The sequence below is a fragment of the Protobothrops mucrosquamatus genome, unplaced genomic scaffold, assembly GCF_001527695.2.
Source record: "Protobothrops mucrosquamatus isolate PMUCROS unplaced genomic scaffold, P.Mucros_1.0 scaffold622, whole genome shotgun sequence".
Lineage (NCBI taxonomy): Eukaryota > Metazoa > Chordata > Lepidosauria > Squamata > Viperidae > Protobothrops > Protobothrops mucrosquamatus.
The window spans coordinates 754,437-779,618 of NW_015386918.1; the positions used below are offsets into that span (position 1 = coordinate 754,437).

The 25,182-nt window shown below is 33.3% G+C and overlaps 1 protein-coding gene across 1 annotated transcript in view; it reads right to left on the bottom strand.

Moving 5' to 3' along the window:
- The window catches only part of FBXL17 (F-box and leucine rich repeat protein 17), a 129,132-nt gene that overhangs the window by 97,491 nt on the left and 6,459 nt on the right, over nt 1-25,182 (bottom strand). The window contains exon 4 of the mRNA XM_015817686.2: nt 21,869-22,000. Within this exon, the coding sequence (XP_015673172.2) occupies nt 21,869-22,000 (132 nt within the window). The remainder of the gene's footprint in view (nt 1-21,868; nt 22,001-25,182) is intronic.

Below are 25,182 nucleotides of genomic sequence, written 5' to 3' on the forward strand. Positions count from 1 at the left end.
AACAAAAGTTTCAAAAAGAGGAGATTAAAAAAACGTCTGGAGAAAAAAAGGACTAAGATTCAATCAAAACTAAGGTTCTCTTTTGCAGTGGAAGTATTAAAAAGTCTGGCAAAGATAAGGCACTTATTTTATCAGCTGTTGCTGCTGATAAAAATGTTTGTACTTCTCTGTAGGAAATTTAGATTAAAAGGCCACAGTGTATTCTTTATACATATCACTAACTTTTTACATTACTTCTACATTCAAATTAAAAAAAAATCAGTTTGCTACAGCAGGGATTTTCAACCTTTTCACCCATTGTACCACTTTTAGGATATGGCAACATCCGAGTACCACCAGTCTCCTAGCAAGGTGTCAAAAACTTGATGACCAAAAAAAAATAAAAAATGAAAAAAGTGATACAGGTAGTCCTCGACTTACAACAGTTCGCTTAGTGACTCTTAGAAGTTATAATGGCACTGAAAAAAGTGCCCCCCAAACCACAGCCGAGCAAGACATCTGCCTGCCCACCCGGTGGCACTTTTCCTCCTGTCCGAGGTTTTCATTGTTGTGAGCATTTCTGTTGAGGATTGGCAGCGAGGGTGGGGTGGGGGGGTGTTTGGTTTTTATTCCTCCCATCTGCTGAGTGGCTGCAGCAGGTTTTGGTCACTTCACATGACCCTGGGACACTGTGACCGTCATAAATATGAATCAGTTGCCAAGCATCTGAATGTAAATCACAAGACCCTGGAGATGCTGCAACATTCCAGCTGATCGACGCTTCTTCTGGAGCCCGGCACTGATCCTGGCGCTTCCACTGAGCCCTGACAGCCCCAAAACGCTGATCAGCTGGAAAGCGGCACTGATCCTGGCGCTTCCGCTGAGCCCTGACAGCCCTGCAGCTCCAGCCATCTCTCGCCCAGGCTTGTGCAGTGCTACCAGTTCAGCTCATTCCCCTCCTCCGTTATCACTTTTCTAGGATGGTCGCACACCACCTGCCAGGTGCCAATGTACCACAGGTGGTACCCGTACCATTGGTTGAAAAGTCCTGTGCTACAGCATGTAGGAGTCCATTCCTCTCTCGGAGTTTGTTACAGAGAAATTCAGACATCCAGATACCCTATTTTTGTTAGCTGAGAAGTACAACCCAAGTACAGGAGAGAGAACAAAGTTCTTTTTACATGTTTCATGAACAGAATTTCTCACAGATGACAAAAAAACTACTCTGACCTAGTAAGGAGATAGAGTATTAGAAAAAAGACTTTTGGAAAGAAGAAATTTGGGGTAACGGAGCGAGTTTATGATGGTGGAATGGCTGGCAAACAAAATGACTCTAGACAGCATAAGCTATTGAAGTTTTATAGTTTCCAGGTGAGCTCAGGGTGAAAATCTTAGAAGTGGTGATGAGTAGAAGCTCAAAGATCTATTGAAAAAAAGGGGTTCATGGAAGAAAACAATCACTAATCCTAGAGGAATAAAATCAGCCACCATAATTATCTCTTTCTTATACCTAAGTAGGAAGTGAGGGGAAAAAAATAGAGGTACCATGATTTGCAGTTAGCTGACATGTCTACACATATAATGAGACAGGTTTTACCAGAAGCAAAAGATTTTACATACACAGTAAAGAACCCTTTATTTCATAATGCTTTTGAGTAGAGAATAACTCAATCTTTTGGTTCATTATTTCCTGTTGCTTTCTCTGCTGTCTTAACAGTCAACCAAGTAGACGAGGTGGAGAATGGAGTTGACTATCTAGTTGTAAAGACCTTTTGCAAGGTATTGATTTTTAACAATATTTTATAATAGTTTTGATATAACACTTAATATATTGTGCAAAATGTCATTATTTACAACAACAACAATGTTGGAAGGGACCTTGGAAATCATCTAGTCCAGTGGTTCTCAACCTGTGGGTCGGGACCCCATTTGGGGTCGATCAACCATTTCATGGGGGTCACCAAGCAAGGCTGTCCGCCATTTTTTTGTCCGCCATTTTTTTCCCCTTTTCCGGCGGGTGCCTTACCTCCCTTGGGCTGGGCCAGCTGGTGGTCGGCCTGCTCCGTCTCTGCTGCTTGCCACCTACGCCTCGGCCGGCGCAGGGGGCGGAACCATGCATGTGCGGCGCTCCCGGGCAGGGAAAGTCCTCGACTTACGACCAGTTGGGTAGTCCTCGACTTACGACCAGTTTAGTCCTTGACTTACGACCGGTTTAGTCCTTGACTTACGACCGGTTTAGTCCTTGACTTACGACCGGTTGGGGTCGCGGCATTAAAAAGGTTGAGAACCACTGATCTAGTCCAACGCCCTGCTCATGCAGGAAACCCTATGCCATTTCAGACAAATGGCTGTCCAGTCTCTTCTTAAAACTTCCAGTGTTGGAGCATTCACAGCTTCTGGAGGCAGGTTGTTCCACTGATTAATTGTTCTAACTGTCAGGAAATTTTTCCTTAGATTGCTTCTCTCTTTGGTTAGTTTCCATCCATTGCTTCTTGTCCTGCTTTCAGGTGCTTTGGAGAATAGCTTGACTCCCTCTTCTTTGTGGCAACCCCTGGGATATTGGAACAGTGCTATCATGTCACCCCTCATCCTTCTCTTCATTAAACTAGACATACCCAATTCCAGCAACCGTTCCTTATATGTTTTAGCCTCCAGTCCCCTAATCATCTTTGTTGCTCTTCTTTGTACTCTTTCTAGAGTCTCAACATCTTTTTTACATCATGGTGACTGAAACTGGATGCAGTATTCCAAGTGTGGTCTTACCAAGGCATTGTAAAGTGGTATTAATACTTCACGTGATCTTGATTACAACTAGTAATAGTAATTTTTTAAAAAAATAAATGTATGAACTGTTCGTTAATATTTGAAAGTGTCCATATCTACTTTTAGCAGATATTTTCATAGAAAATTCTTATTTTCTTATTTTCTATGAACCATTCAAAATCACTTACAGGATTAAGACACCTACAATTTAGCATAAAATATAATTAAACAGTAAAACCATCTAAGAGTAAATAAATTAGTATATTTAGAAAACACTTATTTTACAAATAATGATTAATATGCATAATATAAATTTGAACAAAAATAAGTGCACTAAATGATTGAATTCTCCCTTCTTTTGTGTCATTGTAGTTTTTAAGACCCAACAGAAAGCCTTTCCTCCATGGGTAGAGATCACAGGTTAAAAATCCTAGTATGGACTGCTGATAATATGAAGACGACTTGAGGAATTCTACTTCTGTTAGTATTTAATCTTTCTGTATGTATTAAAATAGTCACAAACATCCAATCCAACCTGTTGTCTATGTCTGCACACAGAGATAAGTATAAATATGAACACATGCACACATATTTACAAGCATAGGTGTATTAATTATGCTGACATATATAACATAGCATAGCTGAAATTTCAACTAACAGAAAAACGTTAAAAACTATTTAAAAACGATAAGAAATAAGTTGTACTGCTGCCCAGTTGCGTGTATACAGAAAATAACCTATTTTTACCAACTTATACAAAATGTGCATGTGCGTGCGTGCGTGTGTGTGTGTGTAATGTGTACCTACCACTCTGTCAGTTACTGGAGAATGGAAAGGATACTATTTAGCTACCTGATATCTTTGTATCCAAGAAAATCTGTTATGTTCTTATGTAAAAGATTCAATACACTGAGAAACTTCATCTAAAAAATGTAATCTCTGAGCCCATACAATTTATTGTATGCACAGTGACAGAATCAGAAAATTGTCCTATTTTATAATAAACATAGTCATATTTTGTTATAAAGACTTCTACCTGGTAAAACTATAAATTATTATTGGAACCAATACCAACATGCTTTGCTAAAGCCCATACGAAAGTCAAGATTTTGTCCCAGAATATACTGTACTGAAATAGAGTGATAAGATGCAACTACGTATCAAAATTGTCTGAGTTGTGCAACATGCAGAACTATATGCAGAATGAAATGTGGTGTAGATATTTGCTCATTTAACTTTGAAATGTCTCAAGATTTAAAAAAAATAGTTGAATATGATTTAATAGCAAGAGAGACATTTCTCTCAAGAACACAAAATTTAAGAGATTGCACAAATTTTGAATTCTGATACTACATCAAGCCGAAGCCACAAAATAAACAGATATAGCCATGAATTCAATAGGCCATTATTATTATCACTGTTATATCTCAAAGTTCTTAAGTAGCCATTAGCAATCTTCTAAATGGAGAATATAGCTAATGTTGAAATGCTGGGATCTCTTGAGTTTTTGGAAATAAAATATAAATTCATCAGAGAATTATTTTGATGCTACTTATTTTTTTTCTGAATTTGAAGAAAGTGTTCTGTCTGTCTCCATTATATAAAAAAATGCACAAAATAATCACTAATAATAGTGATCATCATTCATTACTGTGAATTTTAAAATCACAATAACACTGCAAAAATACTATGATCAAATAGATTGCTTACTGAACATATGTGAGGGCAACACTAAACAGCTTCATTCAATACAAATTGCTTTCTTTACATTCAAACAAAAATAAGTCAATGGAATGAAAATGCATAGAGAGTTAGAAAGGCAGCCTAATAAGAAAGTTTTATTACCGCTATGCTATATCTAAAATGGAATGAGGTGTAAATTAATCAGGAGAAAAATTATGATATCTTCCTTAAATGAATTACCATGCTATTTCTTTGAGTTATACAATATATTTCCTTTTATCTCAATATCCCAAGGAAATAATCTAAAAAGTAAATATTCATTTTTAAACATTATATATATAATAAACTATATCTTCACCAGAACTGAATTTATGAACATCTGAAGTAAGCATATTGCATACTTGTTAATTTTTATTCCATTTTGTAAAACAACCTATGTTATTCCTATCAACATATGAAATAAAACCTATTTCATTTCAGCAAAGGTTTGATAATACATAGCATGTATATTAAATGTTTGATTTTCCTTGAGATGTCTGTCCATTTATAATTTTTGAAATAAAATACTGACATATACTGGCAGGATTAGAAAAATGGAAAAATAAAGCAAACATCTTACTTTGAATAAATACAAAAAAACCCTATATTGTATGCCATATACACCTCCAAAGTCATTGGCCCAAATCCTATGATATTGGTGATTTATTTTTTAAAACTATGTATTAAAATATCACTATATATCAATAATATTAATGACAAGAACACTATGAATTTGTTTTCTGTAAAAATGACTTGGCATAACGCTAACCCAACTACAATCCCGATTCTGTTAACACATTAGAAAAAAGAGCACATTTCTTAATTTGTTCATTTTCCTGGGAAATGTATTAAGGCAGAAAAATCAACTGAATGCACATAAATAGACCTGAAATTTGGAACTCCAGACATAACTCTGTAATTTATTCTAACAAAGTACTTTCTCTTGCATAATGCTGTTTCTATAAAAAACAAAAATCTGTCATGGCAAGAGAAAACACATAATGCCATTATAGTAAAAACAGTAAAATAATTCTAAAATTAAACATTTCACTAACATTTTGATACAATTTGACCATTTGTAGATCTGTTTGACAGCATTTTCTATGTGGTTTTCTATTTTTTGTTATAGAACTTAAGTTATTCTTATTTACTGAAATTAAATATTTATTATTTATTAAAACAGGACAAATTATTTTATATTATAGGAATTCATGTATCTAAAAGCAGCAACATTATATGAGAAACTGTATGTTTTTTTAATGAAAAAGTAAAACTAAAATAGAAGCAGCACTTTTCTTCAGTATAATTTTTTAAATATATTAAATCCCCATCTTGCATTCTCTTGGGAATGGAAAACTGCATTTTAAGGGCAAAATAATAGAATGCTGAAGATGATTTACAGTCTTCAGGAAATCAACTGTGCCCTAACTGCTGTCTTACACAAACACATCACAATCTATTCTCTCAATTTACTGACATATCTACTTTTTACTGAATCTGTCTCCTCTCTTCAGCAGTGAGTAGCTATGAGTGAACTTTAAACTGATATTCTCTTTCAGTTGTGTGCTCTGACAATATTTCTCCATATTGCAGCTACTTTGATTCTGAAAGATAAATTCAGAAGAGTTTTCTTCTATGTACCAGTACAATTATGGTAGCAAAGAGTCAAGGAGCTTCACCCCTTTCAGTTAAAACTAAATCTATCAAAAGTTTCTTAAAATAAAATAATACTGAAGACTTTCAGTTTAAAACTTGGATAAAATGCTCTGAAAACTGCTAAAGTGAAGCTATAGTCTCCATGCTATTCTTATCTTGTACTTAAAAAGTTGAAATACATATATGCTAACCACATCATTTATTAGTAATAATTGAGAGTATTGTATATATCAAGTGTAAAAACAAAGGATAACTGTAAATAAAATACAACAAATAATGGTTTCTGATTTCTGGAATATAATCATTTCTAGATTTTATAGACCTGAATATGGAAATGAAGACAAAGGATTATTACAGCAAACCTATTTCACTGAACATAGTTCTTAGAAAAATCTCATGAATAAAGCCAAATGAGAAATATAAACCAAAAAAGAGTATTTCTTATGACACTCACATGCTTTAAAATATCACTGCATGTATAAATAGAAATAATGAAAAGAATTGTGGCAAAAAAAGCATATACACAACAGCTAATTTTGAGATTACATATCAAACTATAATTTAATTTAAGAATGTAGTGAATATTTAAGGCCATTAGGATTTACTTTTAAAAAGTATATTCTATTCTGCTCTATTAGCACAACAGAGGCAGAATTTATAATATATTTAATGATGAAAGGATATACACATACACAAATATATTAAAAAAAATTCAGAAGGAAATATATGCTTGATATTGTATTTTATTTAACTCAATCACTTGGCATACTATATAGGTAATGTGTTTGTCAATGGCATATGAATTTAACACAATTATTTTTGTAAAATTCTATCTCTATATAAGAAAGCTTGCTCATCCTTGTTGTCCTAAACTACTTTTATATTTTCCTGTATTTTCCTTTAAGCTTTTTCATTTTCAAGTTCCTTACAATATGTGAATATGAAGTAACTAACATACTAAATCTCATGAAAGAACAGTGTATTACTATTATAACATCAGTGTAATGAAAAAAACTGTAGCCAACCAGAAAAGCATCCAACAATCACTTCTGAAACACATATGCATTCTCGAAACAAATCCCAACTTTTATAGTTAAATAACAAGGCCTTCTCAAATGAGATAAATACATAGTGCTCTATCAAACTGAACGGTTTCATAATTTTCTTTTAATATTTTGTGTAAGATACATTTCTTTCATTATGGGTTACAGTACTATATACATTCTAGCAGATTTGCTACGTGCTTCAATAACTGTCCAACAAAACTATATGCTATGCATTATTGTTGCAAAGGTGAGTTTTTTACCACTACATATTTCTTAATTACCTACTTTTTTTAAAAAAAGTAGGTAATTAGGCCACCCCATCTACATATCTTACTATGAACAGTGCATAATGAGAAATTAGACAAGTACTGTAATACTAAAGTGCAATTCCTTCAGTCCCCTATTATATTACAATATTAAATTGAACATAGTTACGATGCTAATTTGACTGTAATAAATCCAAGTTAATTTTCCCTAACTATAAATGTAATAAAGCTATTACAAGCACTACAATAAAATAAGGTATCCCATGCTGGAAATATTATTTCTAAGGAAAAAAATTACAAAAATTACATAAATAAAATTCTTTGGATACATATTGTTGATTTTATGCCTTCTGAAGCAATGATCAAAACTGAAAAAGCATTCTAGGTTGCTGCTTTTTTCCTAGTAGCCTTCTCTTTTTTAGGACAATTAACTAATGATCAGTATCAATTCATCATATGTTATTGTCTTCATTCATTTTTTTTTTTTTAAAAAAAAACACATTTTCAGCTGTTTCCCTCTACTTTGAACAGAAATAGTCTACCATGTTGCATTGATGATGTCTCTTCAAAGTCACTTGTTTCTATAACACTAGGTAAAATAAACACTCCAGATGCAGGAACTCCTCCCTAATCTAATTATTAACCTAGTTCCCTAAGAAAACTAAGCAAGCAATTATTGTTTTTTATTCTCTTGCAGATAGAAGCATTTTGATTGTGAAGACCATGGGGTCCTTTCTCTCGATTTCTCACCTCCTTATCCTGACAGGAAAGATCTATAAGGATAGTGTAAGAACATCTGGGCGAATACTTGCAATGTTCCACAGAACTAGAATAACCCCCTCCCCTTAAATCTTCTCTGACAATACAGGAAGATTAGAGAAAAGGCATTTTTGTTGCATTTGTTACTTTCAAAAATTAATTTTGTGGATTCTTAAAGAGGGCTAAACTGAACAAAGAACATCTGCATTACTTTCTCCTTAAGCATCTCTGATAGCCATAAATATTTATTAGCCTCTACCTCTATATCTCATAGCTTTTCATTCTTAGTTGCTTGGAAACTATCATAATTATATAAAATAATGATTGCATTTATACTCTACTTACAATTAAAATCCAATTAAAAGCATAACATTTCTATGTCATTTTTATGTTATTTTATAGTGATTTTATAGCAATCTCCTTGGGTTTGTGCACAATTGATTGTTTAGCAATCTTCCAAGATCTTCACTTCAGGGATGGTGTCAAGGAAAAGCTACAGGCAGGTGAGTGGTAAAAATACTCACAAAAACAGATCCTTCTTGTCAAGATGGCACTTAAAATAAAGCAGCAGGATTCTATAACAATAAGGAAAAGTTGGCAATATTACTGGATCACCATTTTTACTCCTGTGTTATGCCGAGGTAACACAGGATATATAAAAAAGATATAAAATATATTTAAAATAGATTATTTTCAGTGATAATGTCAGTATTTTTATAACACTGGCTCACAGCATGCTATTATTCTTTGATTCTGCTTTATCACCTGAAGTTCTTTTACCATCTGGTTCACTAGTTACAACTATTTCTGAATAGGAATACCCTGCCAACAGTACTTCATGTCTTAATAAGCTCCTAATTAGATAATTAGAATACCTTAAATTTGGAACTGCTTATGAAGAAAACCCAGAAACTAAAGTGATTGAAAAGCATGGATAGAAGGACTTTAATTAGTAATAACAAGGTGAACAACATTGTACTGAAGTTATATTTGCTCCTAAGCCCAATTAAAGATGATACTTATCTTCAAACACATAAATGCTTATTTCCAACAGAATAAGTTTATGCAACAAAATGCAGTAATGACATCAAAAGATGAGATATTATTAACCCAAAATGTGGGGTTAGATTAAGGTACTTGCCCATTAATAGAAGGAAAGAGAAAATGATTTTCCTTTCCCTTAACTCCCACTAGCCACAGAGGGCTAGAAAACCACTCACTTAAGATCTGAAAGAGAGAGGAATGGGGGTAGCATGACAACTCAATGGAAAGAAAATAACTCCTGTAAGTTAGGAAGAAGAACCACATATGAATGGAGACTTTATTTAATTTCCCTTGCCTAAGTGACACATTGCATTTATGGTTTTCCAATTCCTAGATTCTAGAGGCTAGTAGGGAAAGGACCAGATTAAAAAGTTAGTTTATTGGATTTTTTTTCATTAAAATTTACATCAGAAAATATTTCCATCAGGTTATACAGTTTTTTTTAATTCACTAATTTTTTTGGTTTTAATGACTTTCGTGTACTTTACAATATGTTTTGCATGATTATTTAGATGTAAAACATAACCTCTGACACAAACCTACGTAACCAAAGATTTCCTCAAAAATGTAGCTTTACAAGTTAATTCCACAAAACTGTTCCTTCCTCACAGCACAAAGATATCAATTATTATTTTCTTAAAAATATATATATCTTATTTTCAGGGTGGATATAATAATCAATAATTTAAAAAAATAAAACAAAAATCAGATTTTTTTTATTTAAATAAGACTTTTATTTTTATCAAATTTATTTTAATAAAATGCTTTTGGAGTAAAAATCTAGCTAAAGATAGTTTTCTATTTAAGATACATTAATAATTTAGTTTATTCAGCATGAAATGGAGCTTAGTTATGTAGCATGAGGCTGTATATTCTACAATATTTACATTTTTGGTAAACTTATTCAATGAATCCAAGCTCTGCAAGCTGAGATAACATGCACTGCATTGATGCATTCACACAATTTCACAGTAACCATGAGATAAATCATAAAACAAAGTTCAGGAATATTCCTTTATCCCACTGTTTTGCAAATTTATGCACACTACAAACTGTATGATTGTTTGAAGAGAAATGCATCTGTACCAGGCTCTAAGTGTTTTAATTAAATAAAAGAATGTGAGTAGTTCTCCAACGATGTGTGATTAACCTATTAACCTAAAATCGGTTCTGATATCGCTTTTACTAACCTGACAGTTTATTATTCTAAATAGGAAACCTTCATTTTGTTTGCAAATAATAATATTAAAGATTCTAACTATCAGCAAGAATGAGTCCTTACATTTAAAGAGCACCTGTCATTTCAGATCCATCATGGCAGCGCCTGTTAGCGGGCATCCACTCACCTGCTGCCCGCCACATCCCTCACCTTGTTGTGTCACTGCCGCATCACCATCCGTCCCATTAAAGTGAGTGGGACTGTCTGTGAATCAACAGCGGGTCAGAGGAGCCACCGCTGCGGGACAGAGATGACAGTTGCTTTTTAAAATTATGATTTAAATAAAGCCTTTTTACTAGTGATTTAAAACGTGATTTAAATCGACTTTATTTAAATCAAATCCACCCTGCTTATTTTCATCAGCAACAAGAGTATGTATAATTTTAGTTAGCATTTCCAAGGCACTTTAGGTATGCTGCCCAAGCATGAACAACTCACAATTTATTGAGGGGTTATTCACAAACCTTACAACAAAAGCACAGCCAATATCAGAATCATGTAACAAAAGCAGACTTAATAGTTGCAGAAGAAAAAGGAAATCAGAATCTTCCTGTCTCCAATTCACTTTCCATCTTTTCCCATTCACTGTACATCAAAGAAAATCTACTTCACCTGACACACAAGACACATTTTCACCCCTGATCAGGCAGGTGTCAAAGCCAGAAAGCAAGCCTATTTTCCACAGACCCTTTACCTTGTTTGATCACTGGTTACTTTTGATCTGACATTGCCCTCACTCGAGTAATGACTTCCACCTCATAGAACTTACCTCACATCTGTCAGAAAGAATAAAGGACCTCAAACTAAGTCCTGACAAGGCCTATGGGCCATGCGTTGCACTGGCAATGGAACATTCCCCAGCTCCCACAATTTCCAATTCAGTTTCTTTTGTTCTGGTGGGCACAGGGGTTATGGTACCATTGAGAGCATGAAGGATTATACACACACTGTGAAGCCAAGTCTTCATGAATTACTATCTTTTCATGTCAGCTTCTCTGTCCTCTTAAATGCTGTGAATGTTATGGTAGTTACTATGAAACACAGTCTACAAATGCTGTTATGGAAAGACTGTTTAAATCTTTCAGATACTGAATATCCTGTACGGAGCTTTTTAAAAAGATTTCAAACAGAGTACTGGAAACCAGCTGGCAACGTTGACTGAATGGACTCTTTTAAAAACATCATTAAATAAAAATCCAGATTTAAGACATTTCCTTTTTAATTATGAGTAAATAAAATATATTTTAATGAATGAAACATTTTAAACCTCCTGTTTTAATATTCATATTTGTACTTCAACTCATTTTACTTTCAGACAAACATACCAAAAAGTAAAATATTAATTGCTGATAAAAGTTTAGAGAATTAAAATTAGATGTAACAAAATTTGGACAGATCAAATCAAATTAAAAAAAACCTCATATTCTTTATATTCTTATTTTCTATAAATAAATAACAAAGGTTCTCTTTCCACTGCTGCAAATATTGCATTACAAGCAGTTAAGGAAAAAGAAAACCATGCACATTGACAACAAGAAAAAAAATTAAATTACACTGACAAAAACATCTCACATTTCATTTAATAACCTTAGAGATTCTAATACCCCCTGAATCTGCTGTAATTTTCAGAGATGGAAGAGGTTTTAAAAGTATTAAATGCTACTTTTTATATACCACTTTTTAAACTATACAATAATTTATTCTAACTTCATGGAAAAAACGTAAAAATACAGGTATTACTTCAAACAGTACTGCTTCATGTTGAAGTTTGTTAAAACAATCTTAATGCTAGAAACATAGGGAAAAAGTGCCATTGTTCATATATTTATTCCTAAGTAAACATGCCAATATTTAATCCATAATATAGTTGATTAGCATAAGGCACAAATAATGGCTTTTATCTGCATTGGCTGCATGTTCACAGATACAAATTATTACATGATTGTGCCTTCTTTTAGAATAGCATGATTTGTGAATTCACAAGTAAACACCGCACATTTAAGAAGCAACCTTTTTTAAAAAAAATAAAATATCCTAGCTTAATATACGTGAGAATTAGACCTGTTTAACTGTCCTTTATTTGGCCGTGTACAGTTATTTTCATCAAAATACCACTATGAAGCATTACAAGAGGAAAATATTTAAAGCTTTTAAAAACTAATCCAAACATACATTTGATTTATTAGCATAAAATAATATACATTTGAAAATGTTCAACATAAGAATATAAAATATGCCAGCACTTTCAGAAAAATGTTTGAATTCTTTATCAAAACGCATACTAAAATTGCTAAAATTTTACAATAATTGCAAAACACTTGCAAGGCAAATACTTGCAAGATAGCTACTATTATATGTAGGAAGTAAATTATATGAAATCATTTCAATGAAATATGAAATTAAAAAAACCAAAACAAGTAAAAGTATCTTTTTCATTTAGTCTTAATATCTACACATTAAACTATACAAAGCCTTAGCCAAATCCCCAGCTGTTTCTCAACAGCCAGGCTGAAAACTGATAAATAACTATATGCTATGCATTTTCTAAATGCATTAACATATCACACAGTATATGTGATTTGTATAGCACAAAGAATACAAGATCACAATGAACACAAGATATAAACAAGCTATTATGTGTGCATTACAAGAGAAAAAAGAGAATTTTGACAGAATATATATGCATAAAATGTGAGAAGCGTGTTACAGAAGTAAACACACTTGATAAATATAAGAGGCATTGCCAGAACTCATAAAAACTTCAAAAATCCACATTAAAAAAATGACAGCTGCGATAAAGCATAGCAGTTGTTGTGCTTGGAATACAATGTTTACGATTGAATTATACAAAAGAGCTGGATACCAAGATATTTGTCATTTCTGAAATACTTTACCTAAGTATTTTATATTACGTCAAGCTTGTGCGCTCATATGTTTTCTACTATTTTAATTAAAATGTCCATATGCACAAGTAACGTTTAGCAAAGATACTCTTATTTAGAGTGTTTTATCAGTAATAAGATTACATGTATGTCAACAACTCAAACTATGCACTACTTATATTTTTCCCCAAGATGGCTTGTCAAACCAGACAGGTCCAGATATTATTATAAATTTCTCAAAATTAACTTGCACCCTAGAAACCAATCTCTTTCAGTAGTTAAGAATTTGGCCAACTCTATTCTAGCCCAATTATTGTTACATAATTTATTAATTCACAAAACTCTGACCTTACAATAAGTGTTCCAATCTCACTAAAGGTCAAATATATAGTGATCATAAAAGAACCTATATTGTAGCTATTTCTCTTATATCTGGAACACTTCATCTTTTCAGTATTTGTTCCTAAAGTATAACTTCTATGGAACAAATAGAATGAAGTATTATTTGTACATTTATTTTTTTATTTACCAGCTGCTGTGTAAAAATGAGCTTTCTATCTTTCTTACTTGGATTTTTAAATACTTTTAAATATTTTTGTATTTGTACTCTTCATATTTGGTTTTCTATTTTTAATTTCTCATAATTATGGAAAACAGTATATAGGTTTACATAACAATGAATGGTAGTTAACTAGCTAACCTTATGAACTAATTAGCAAGATTTCAAACATTTATGGAGCATACTAATAAAACCATTCATGCATTTTATGTCTTCCTCTGACTCTACTTGGAAATTTTGGATGAGAATATCGCTGTGATTTATTCTAATTTTGATTAAATTTATCTTTGTAAATGTTGTTTGTATATAATATTGTTCTATTAGATATCTTAAATTAACAAGCACTGTTTCCTCATTATCTTGAATTAGTAAAAGCTATTAACTTCATAAATTTAGCCCAGTACATATTCCCAGCAGAATCTAAAGAACTCAAAGTAACAACTTTTACTGTGTGTTTTACAAAAGTGGAGAAAAGAAATATAGGTGCAGCTGAATTTAATCTCTGAAATAAAGCAATAATATAAGAGTGCTACCTTAGAGTAGTGTCTTAACATATTAGGAAGTAAATCAATTCACAGAAAGACAAGCTAACTATAAATGTACACTATAGTTGTACTTCCAATTACAAACTGGTTATAATTGGAAACTTGAAACGATCCACTTTAAGGTCTTTAAAATAAAAGTACCATTTTAAATGTCTGATATAAATAAAATAGTATCTAATTATTGAAGTTTTTTACTCCTAAAGTTAGAGTGATAATTATTAAAAATACATAATTTTTCAGTCATATAGTTCTATTGTTATAACCAAGACTACTGAACTAGTATATAAGGTAAAATAAAAATATATGCTGAATTCTGTAAATTATAGCCACACAATAACACAATTTAATCAAAATCTACCATTTCTGGCATTTCTATTACTCACCAAGGACATAAAGGCACATATAAGAATCTCTAAAGATATACTGCCACCTAAAGGTCAACTGAAACTATTTTTTCCTACTTATTTGCAGATAATAACTAAGGAACTTTATGTGTGCATTCATAGTCATCTGAGAAATTTACTGGCAACTCACTTAAAGAAAAGAATTTTAACAAGAAAAAATAATGCATTCAAGCAAAATCATCACTCTAAAAACAGCTATCACAGAGTATCAGTTACTACAGGGTTTAACAAAATATCAAGTGTGAAATATTCTGCAAAGTATGAAGATTGCTTTACAAATTGCATACACAACAACATATTGCAAATGGCTTGTTTGTATATTCCTACATATGCAAAAACACAATCCACCTGCAATAAAAAATGGTCAAAAAGGATATAGTTGATTTAGTTGGAAACCTAGGTAATAGTTTTATTTTGATCCAAAACATCTCTCCTGCATCTCCTACTATGCTATCTCAGGCAGTGTGTGTGTGTGTGTGTGTGTGTGTGTGTGTGTGTACGTACACTGGAAAACTCCACATAGTGAAGTCTGAAATTGTTTACATTCATCATCTAAAGCAGGGGTCCCCAAGCCTCGGTCCGTGGACCTGCACCAGGCCACGGCATGCCAGAAACCGGGCCACACAAATAAGCAAACCACTTTCCATGGGATGCAGGCAGCACGTGAAACCACACCCCCTCCAGTCTGTGGAAAAAACTCTCTCCACAGAACTGGTCCCTGGTGACCAAAAGGTTGGGGGCCACTGATCTAAAGCATCAGCAAATTGAAATGGACTAAAGTTGGACACTTAAGATCAACTATTTGATATTCAGCACATGAAAAATAAAGAAGGAATAATGCTGCTTTCATAATTGGAAAGATACAGCAAAAATAGTATTTAGATATAATGTAGTCAATGACTGAATAATATCAATTAGACTTCAGAGACAATCATTTAACATTACAAACGTCCATTTTATGCTCCAACTACTGCTGAAGAAAAGGAAGTTGTCAAATTTTATGGGAAAGTTCAATCTGAAATTAGCAGAACGCCTGAGCAAAATATGCTGTTTATGGTGGAACCCTGTAATGCCAAGGTTGAAAATAATGAAGAAAATGTAGAATGACCTAAGAAACAAAAATGAAAGAAAAATGACTTATCAGAAATGATTTCTTCATTTCCAACACATTCTTCAGAGAACCAAAACAATGGGCTTTATCAGCAGAACAGAGAGAAATCAAATTGATTATGTTATTAGCACAAGGAAATGGAAGAACTCAATAACAACAAAGACATGGCCAGACGCTAATTCTAGAACAGATCACAAATTTCACATGTGCCAGGCTAAAATGGAAATACAAAGACAACCAAATTCCGCAATATAACCTTGAGAGTATAACCATAATTTACAAGGAAAATATCAGGAATTGCTTTAAAATCATGAATCTCACTAATAAGGATCTAGAAGCAATGTAAAAATAAAATCAAAGTTGTCAAAGATGAATGTGAAAAAACACTCAATTAACCAAGAAACCAAAGAAAGCAAACTCGATGTCAGAACAAATGGTGCAAGTTACCAAGAAGAGAAGCCAAATCCCCCCCCCCCAAAAAAATCCTTCCAATAAAAATCTCTGAAAGGAACTTAACAAAGATTTCAGAGCTGTCAGACGAGACAAGAAGCAGTATTACAATTATATCTACAACAAAATTTAAGATGGATACAAAGAAAACCAAGGAAATATTTCCAGAGCATTTCTGAGTTCATGATGTTCCAATCTAGAATTGATGTGTTAAAGGGCTACAATGCACAAGTAGTAACTGGTTTAAAAAAAGATTCAATGAAAATGGAATGAATATAACAAGAGACATTAACATCTAATATACTAGAAAAATATTCCCTATTTACAAGAACCTAAGAAGTACTAATGTTAGATGTTGAAGAATATTAGACAAGGCTGAAAAATAAGAGACATTTTGCAGATGCGCACTGGATATTTGAGAAAGCAAAAGAATGCTAAAAATACATGTCAAGCTAAGGAAATTAATACATGTCGAGCTAAGGAAATTAATACATGTCAAGCTAAGAAATGTCCTTAGGAAAATGAGAATCCTAAAATCCCTCATTGTCTTCATGTTAAACCTAGACAAAGGACAAGAACCCACAGTATGGATTCGTTTCTGTTTCCTAGACCACACTAATTCTCCTCATTATTGCCAACCTTGGCATTACAGAATTCTACCATAAGGAATGTTCTTAAGAAAATGGAAACCTAGAACACCCCATTGTCATCATGTTAAACTATACACAGGGCAAGAGCCCACAATATAGAAAAAAATGTGGTGAAAGAGACTTCAAATTGTCAAAGGACTAAGTCAAGACTGTATACTTCTCCTTATCTGTTCAATGTGCTTAATATATACCAAGAGACGATGGATTAGACAACAATAAACACTGGGAGCCTTTCAGAGTTGGTTAGAAGATGGGTGGCCTAATAAATGCTTTAAACAAATAAATAAACACGGCTTTGAAATTGGAGGAATAAACATTATTAACTTGTGGTATGCTGATCAACTACACTATTTGATAGCTAAAATGCTAATGATATGCAAGCTCTAATAAGTGTCAAGGAGCATTTATTATTAAAATTATATATAAAGAGGGTAAAAGTAAATATAAAGGTGGAATACAAACAGAAGAACGAAACAACTGGTATTGCTACAGCAATTAGCCTTAGAATTGACAAGGAAGATATTGAGCAGGTAGACAACTTCAACCTTTTAGGTCTATCAATATAAAGGAATCAGTACTCAATAAATAAAGTGCACAAAGCACTTAGTAGTGAAACAATGGAAAATATAGATAATGTGAATGTCTATTCCTAAAAAGATCAATATCATGCAATAATTAATATCACACAAACACTCGTTTTTCCCATTACAGTGTCATTATTTGTGAGTTGGGCAGCCACGTGCATTATTTAAACAAACTTTTTATATTTTCATATGAATATTATTCTTGTTTTTGCTACTCTTGGGGGCAAGAGAATTAAAATTCAATTCTGCAGAAACTATCTACATTTAGAGAATCTATATTTTTTTTTTATTAACTGAGACTACTCAGCACTCCTGCAAAGCTAAATTGCACAGTGACTCAGCTGGAAGATCTTGAAGAAACAGATTTTTTTTAAGCCCAAAACAACTGGGTAATATCATTGCCAATGCAACTTTCCGTGCAACTAGATAAGCTGCATTGCCCTCAGATCATGATATTGACAATATTCAGCTGAAAGCCTAAATGAAATGTCTTCACGAAGCATTGTATTTTAATTGCCCACACTTTTCTATGCTATAAGCATAGCATTAAAATGAACAAGTAAATACCATATGAAAGCAGCATGCAACAGCAACTACTTCCAATGTGAAGAATGATCAATTCCAGAAAGCATTCCAATCTCACAAGATGGTTAAAAAAAACACTGAGTCATCTGTAATATGTAAAACAATAATCAAACCTAGGACAACATTACAATTCCTTAAGTCAACTTGGTAGGAAACACTGAATCAGAAAGGCAGTGATTTTCTTTGAATCAGAAGAAGAAAAGATAACATAACTAAATGTACGCAATGGTTTACTTTAGATGTAATAATCCAAGATATATTGTCATGAGAATAAACCTCACAGATCAAGCACTTGGTCTTCTCTTTGTTGGAAATGAGTTGAGATGAAGATTTCTAGGTTTATTTTTCAATAAAGTATAACTTCTTTGATATTGATTTATTTCAATTTTGATTAGTTATGTGAGGAGATAGAGATACTGTACATGTAGGTGTCAGTTCCTAAGAAACACAGAGACATGGGCCTAAAAATTTCAAAAAATGTGGCTTTCTGCATCTGGTGGCACTATAGTTAAAGTGGAAACCCTAGAGACCAGGGATGTCAAACTGGTGGCCCACAGGCCAGATGCATCATCACAGGCCATGCCCACCCCGCCTCCGCAAAGCACAATATGTCATGTGACAGATCGAGTTTGACACCCGTGTTATAAACTTAAAAGACACTTACTTGGTATCTTATAGAGGTGAAAACTTACTATATTTTAAAATGGCAGCTTTAACAACGTTATCACAGAAATCCACAAGGGCAGAAAAATTAGAACTAAAAACTTCAGGGTTCCCATGGATTGCCCACTCAAATTATATCATGATTCATTTATTATCTATTAACATAAGCATAATTTCAGTGCAAGAGAACTACAAAAAACAAAACTCATATACAATAGCTATACTTTTTATACTATGCCAAGCAAATAAAGGAGTATCTGATTAAATCTTCTATTCTGAAATATGGATACTTATATGATACATACACATCTGGTTCATATTGGATAATTTCCAAGTTTAGCTTTTCAATTAAATTAAACTTTTTACAGAAAACAATTCTCACAGAAAAATAAAACTGGTTAAGTGGAAGGCAATTAAATGGCAACAAATTTCTCTGTCTGTCTGTCTGTCTGTCTATCTATCCATCCATCCATCCTTCACTCATTCATTCATTTATTTATGCATGCATTCATCCCTTCATCTATTTATCAAAGGTGACTCTGGGTGACTAACAAGTATAAATAAGAATAAATAAAAACAAAAAATGTATCTGAGGAGCCATCTAACCCTGATGGGATTAGCCCAACTCACTCCTTTCATTCCAGCCAAAAAGGCCTATTTTGGAACCCATCTGCCAAAGAATTTTAATTGGCAGGGTCTAGAAAAAGAGCCTTTTCTGCTGTGGTCTCTTGTTGGCAGACCAATGGGAACATTGTTGGTGAGATCCATTCCCACAGCCTGAAAACATGGCTCTGCCACCTGGCCTGGGACTCCAATAGTGGCCAGCTACATTGGGGTGGCTGATGGGATAGAGAAGATAACCACTTGCAGGTTGCCCATCATCTTGGTTTTTAACTTTTCTGCAGGATCTAATCTGAGTCAGCCACTAAAACCAGAGGTTTAGTCTTCCGAGCTTTCGGACTTGTGCTGGAGCCCATCTTCAGGGAACTTCTCTCTACCAGAATGTGTGCTTTAGGCTATTCTATGCATAGTATTTATGTGGTGCCTAGTTATCTGTAGCTTTTTAATTGATTGGGGTGTTGATGGAGTACATGTTAAGTGCAGTTGGTCAGCCAGTTATGAATAAATCTGGTGCTGATACTATCTAACCCACATTTTTCTATCTTATCAAGTAGTAGGTGGTGGTCTACTTTATCAAATGCCTTACTGAAGTCCAAGTAAATTATATCCACATCATTTCTCTGGTCCAATAATTTTGTCTCTTTGTTAAAGAAATGCAATAAGATTTGTCTGGCATGATCTGTTTTTTGACAAACCCATGTTGGCTTCTGGTTATGACTTTGTTTGCCCCTAAGTGTTGCAGATTCGTTACTTGGTTATCTTTTCCAGCATCTTTCCAGGTATTGATGTCAGGCTGATAGGTCTGTGTTTCCTGTTCCCCCCCCCTTTTTTTTTGATGATGGGAACTACATCAGTCCTTTTCCAGTCCTCTGATAGTTCCCAGTGCTCCAGGATCTGTAAAAAATATAGTTCAGGGGTTCCGAGACCACATCTACCAGTTCTTTCAGAACCTTGGGGTGAAATCCATCTGGTCCTGATGATTTGAATTTGTCTACAGTGGATAAATATTCTCTTAACATTTTCTTGCATATTTTGACTTGTATTCCTAATCTGTCTTTTACAATATTGTTTTTGATAGATTGGACTGTTTTTTTCCCTTTTGTGTAAAGACAGATGCAAAAAAGGAATTAATCAGTTCTGCTTTCTCCCTTCTTGCCATTTTCTCCCATTAATGGACCAATCGTTTCCTTGACTTTTTTTCTTGTTTTTTCATGGTGAAATAAGTTTTTTTTTGTTATTTTTGACTTTTCCCACAAATCTTAGTTGATTTTGAGCCTTAGCTTTCCTGACTTCATCATGTTGCTTCCTTGCACTGCCAAGTCCTCAGCTCCTAAGTATCTGATAAGCTGGTTACAACAATCTTAATAGCAGTGAAACTGAATGTATGTCTTTGTTCATTGCAATGTGAGGCTACCAATGAGTTTGGGTCTCCTCATCTGATCACTCGCTTGTGTTTCTGCAATCTGGTGGTTAGCTTCCTCCTACATAGTTACAGGGGCAATCCATGCATGGGATCTGATAGATTACATTAGAATGCAGTAGATTGCATTAGACCGTAAAAGCTGCGTTCTATTGCTTCTGAAATGTTTTTTATGTATGGCAGAGTGTGCCATAAAGTTGGTCTTATACCTTCTTTCTTCCTTTCCCTTGCGTATTGCACAGGCATCTTGTAATAAATTCTGCCTGAATTGTTCATAGATGCCTGTCCTTAGTTGTTTAGCTTGCTGTAGGTTCTCACACTGCCATATAGTGTTCTGACACAACTCTTTTTGTGTGATAGCAGATGGTTACTGTTGAAACTAAGAATGCATGGAGTGTGGGTGCCTTGTGACAAACCGTGTTTTCTAGCTTACCATTTTCCTGCCTATTGACAAGCACATCTAAAAACAATAACTGTCTACTCATTTCTTTATTGTGAATTGTATATCTGGGAAGATAGAGTTCAGTAGGGTATGAAAGTTTTTCAGTCCATTTCTTTTGATGATGACATACGTTGTCATCCATGTATATTCAACATTCATGATTCTATTTTAAATTTTAAATATGACCATGTTGCTATCCTAAAGTTCTAAATAACTGAACATGTTTACAAGTTTACTTTATTGCATTGTAATATGGAAATGTGAAAAAATATGAGAATACAGCAAACTATTAGACCATTTTTCAAAAGGGAGATATTTCACAAACTCCTTTACTGCCAGGATAGTTTCCTGCAAGAAATTACTGCTGGTGCAATCAACTGATATTTTCAAAATCTTCCAGCCAAAGAATTTATTGAGAATCAGGCTAATGTAACTTATAAATCCTTGTATAGTTTAGAGTGACAATTTCAATTTAAAGGTATAGCAGAAAATACTTACTAATTTGTTTTCCTGCATGTATATTCTCCGTAACTTCAGGCACCCTTTAGCTATAATGGTCATTCCTTCATCTGAGATCTTGTAACACTGCCCAAAGTGAATGTCTTTCAATTCTCTGCATTCTGAGCCCAACTATAAATAAAGTTAAAATCTGCATTAACAACAAACTTTAAACCATTTGTATTCTACTAATTACCATAGAACTACCAAAACAATTTACAAGGATAGGAAAACATCCAGCAACAAAAAGAATTTCACTGAAAAAACATTACATTTAGCAACATGTATGTTTTTGCCTATATGCATATGCACATTAGATGGTTAGATAATGAGATTTTAACAATGTTTTAGCAGCATATTGGCCTCAAAACATTAACTTCTATTACAGTAATCATTGCAGTGCTTCAGAAGTTCACAGTGACTCTGATTTTCTACAATCATAAAAGAATCAGGCTTATTATATTAACTATACACTTAATATGATTTTTAAAAATTGTTTTCGAAGTTACTTCCAAGAATGTCGTCCGAGGCAAATCTTAATTCCTAATAATAAGTTCTTCATACAACATTTAAAGCCGTGGCATCTGATAAAGCCATCAGTTCTACCAACTTATTGGTAATCAGTATATAAAACTATAAATATAATACTAATGTTGCATACAGATGTTTCAGCTTCCATTAAGAATTCACAGTGCTATAGTTTTTTGAATTAACCTCTGTAGAAGGTAAATAGTAATGCTTCTTACTAAGTGAATAATAATGCTCTTTTACAACTGGAGCTGGCAAAAATATTACTACCCCAGATAGAAATAAATTAATACTGTGTATCTTTCCTTCAGATAAAATAGAACTCCATTCAAAACTAACTATATATTATTGTCCATAGCAGTAAGCTTTTTAACCAATACAATTTCAATGTTTTTAGGATTTAGATTAAATTTCAAAAGCCTCTTCATAGATGCATCCAGAACTGAATGCAGTTACCTTTCACAAGGTAGAGATATGTATCATAAGTGAGAATTAAATAATAGCTTTAAGCCAACGAAGTAGTGAAATGAAAGTTGAGAATATGGAAGGTATATAAGAAGTATAACATGTAGCTTATTGCAAACCTAAATTTAACAAACCCTGAAGAGATCAAATGTATTTTCTATTCAGAAAAAGACAACTTTTAAAAATATACTTCTATTATAAGATGCATTACTTTGGGTGCTTTTAGGAAAAGGGAAATTTGAAATGTAAATTTTCAAACCAAGAGTTTTCAAACCAAGAGTTTTCAAACCAAGAGTCATTTCAAACCAAGAGTTTTCAAACCAAGAGTCATTTTATTAAATTCACTCAAAATAATTCCCATTTTACACTGGTAAAATAATAGCAGATCACAAAACAAAGTTAAAGTTGTTCAACTTGTATCTTGTTACTGTCTTCCCCAAAAAGACAAGGAAGTTATAAAGAGCAGGATGAAAAAGCAGTTTGAAGACTGATTTTGAAAGAAACATGGTCAGAGAATATTCATGTAATGTGAATAACATTAAATTCCACATTCAAGGCCTCTTGAATAATGGGAAGGAAAACACTGATGGTCTGCTCAAATCTCTTGTTATTTTTCAGAAACCATGGACACCAGTGAAGTGTTAAAGTAGCATATGACTAGAACTGGAGAAATGTCACTATCTTCAAAAGCAAGTTTGGGCAGAATTACAGGTCAACCAATGTGAGTTAAATAAATACCTTGAAATATTATACTGCAAACTGATTTATAAACACCAAAAATCAGTATGGAATGGATAAAACCAAGTATTATCAACTAATCTTATCTCATTGATTATTTATTTGTACCCTGTCTTTATTATTTTTACCAATAATTCAAGGCAGCAAAGATATCCAACACAGCTTCCTCCTTTCCCCCCCACAATATAACCATGATAAGATAAAGAAATGGAATAAAACTGCTATTTAATAGAGCATCATGATCTATTCTAGCCAACGTCTATCCACTGCAGGATGAAGGTCTCTTCTGCATGTTTCCAACCAATACGGTCCTGAGCTTTCTTTTGCCAATTGGGCCCGCCATACTTGCTGATGTCGTCGATCCATCTTGTTTTATGTCTCTTTTGTGGACGCTTTTTATCAAGTGGAATCCATTCTATGACTGCCTTAGTCCACCTGCCATCATTTCTTCTTGCTATGTGACCAGCCCATTTCCATTTCAATCTTTTTACTCTCTTGATGATATTGTATACTTTTGTTTGTTCTCTAATCCATGTACAGGTCTTTCTATCTTGTCTTGTGATGCCAGGCATGTATCTTTCCATGGCTATTTGCATCACTTGTAGCTTTTATATTGATTTGATTTTAATAAATACAAATACAAAAATATGCTCTTAAGAATGAAAATGGTGGCACAGTGATTAGAATGCAATTGTAGGCTAATTCTGCCCACAGCCTAGAGTTCAATTCTGACAAGGCTTAAGGTTGACTCAGCCTTCCATCCTTCCGAGGTCGGTAAAATGAGGACCCAGATTGTTGGGGGCAATAGGTTGAAACCACCCAGAGAAGGCTGTAAAGCGCTACTTGACAGTATATAAGTCTAAGTTCTATTGTTAGTGCTATTGCTAAAATCAAAGGCACATATATATCATGGAAAATATCTGGCACGTTTGTGAATATCTTGGAATTATAACTGATTGGTAATTGGAGGAATGAAGATGTGATATGGCAGCAAAAAAGATAAATGCAATTTTTAAGCTGCATTAACAAAAGTATAATTTCCAGGCCATATGATTTTATCTTTCCACTCCATTATGCAGGCTCTCTACCAGGTTCTGGGCATTTATTTTAATTAAATTAAAATAATTTCTCACTTTCTCAATAATTATAATTTATGTAGATAAAATCTTGAAGAATGATTCTGCCAAAAAAAACCCTAATTTGCTTGTATATTTGCTTTAAAACAGTAGAGTTATAAAAATTGAAATATTATGTAAAATATAAATTAATCCCCAATTTATTTATCTTGAAAACATCTGACTTACCTCACATACCTGAATAATTCAAGACTATTTGTCTAGATTTTGCTCCTTGGTTGTAATTGAATTTAGCAATTGAAAAAGTTTTCCACGCACTTGTAAACTGAGATGAACACAGCTCTGAAGATTACTACTAATAGCATTGTCTGCCTATTCCAATTTATAGTGTAACCAGGAAGAATGACAGACTTTCATATCAAAGAAATAAGATTTAGGTATAGAATTTTATGGTGTGTCTGCAAACTTAAATAATTGTCCACAGACAGCAGTATCTCACACTCTGCC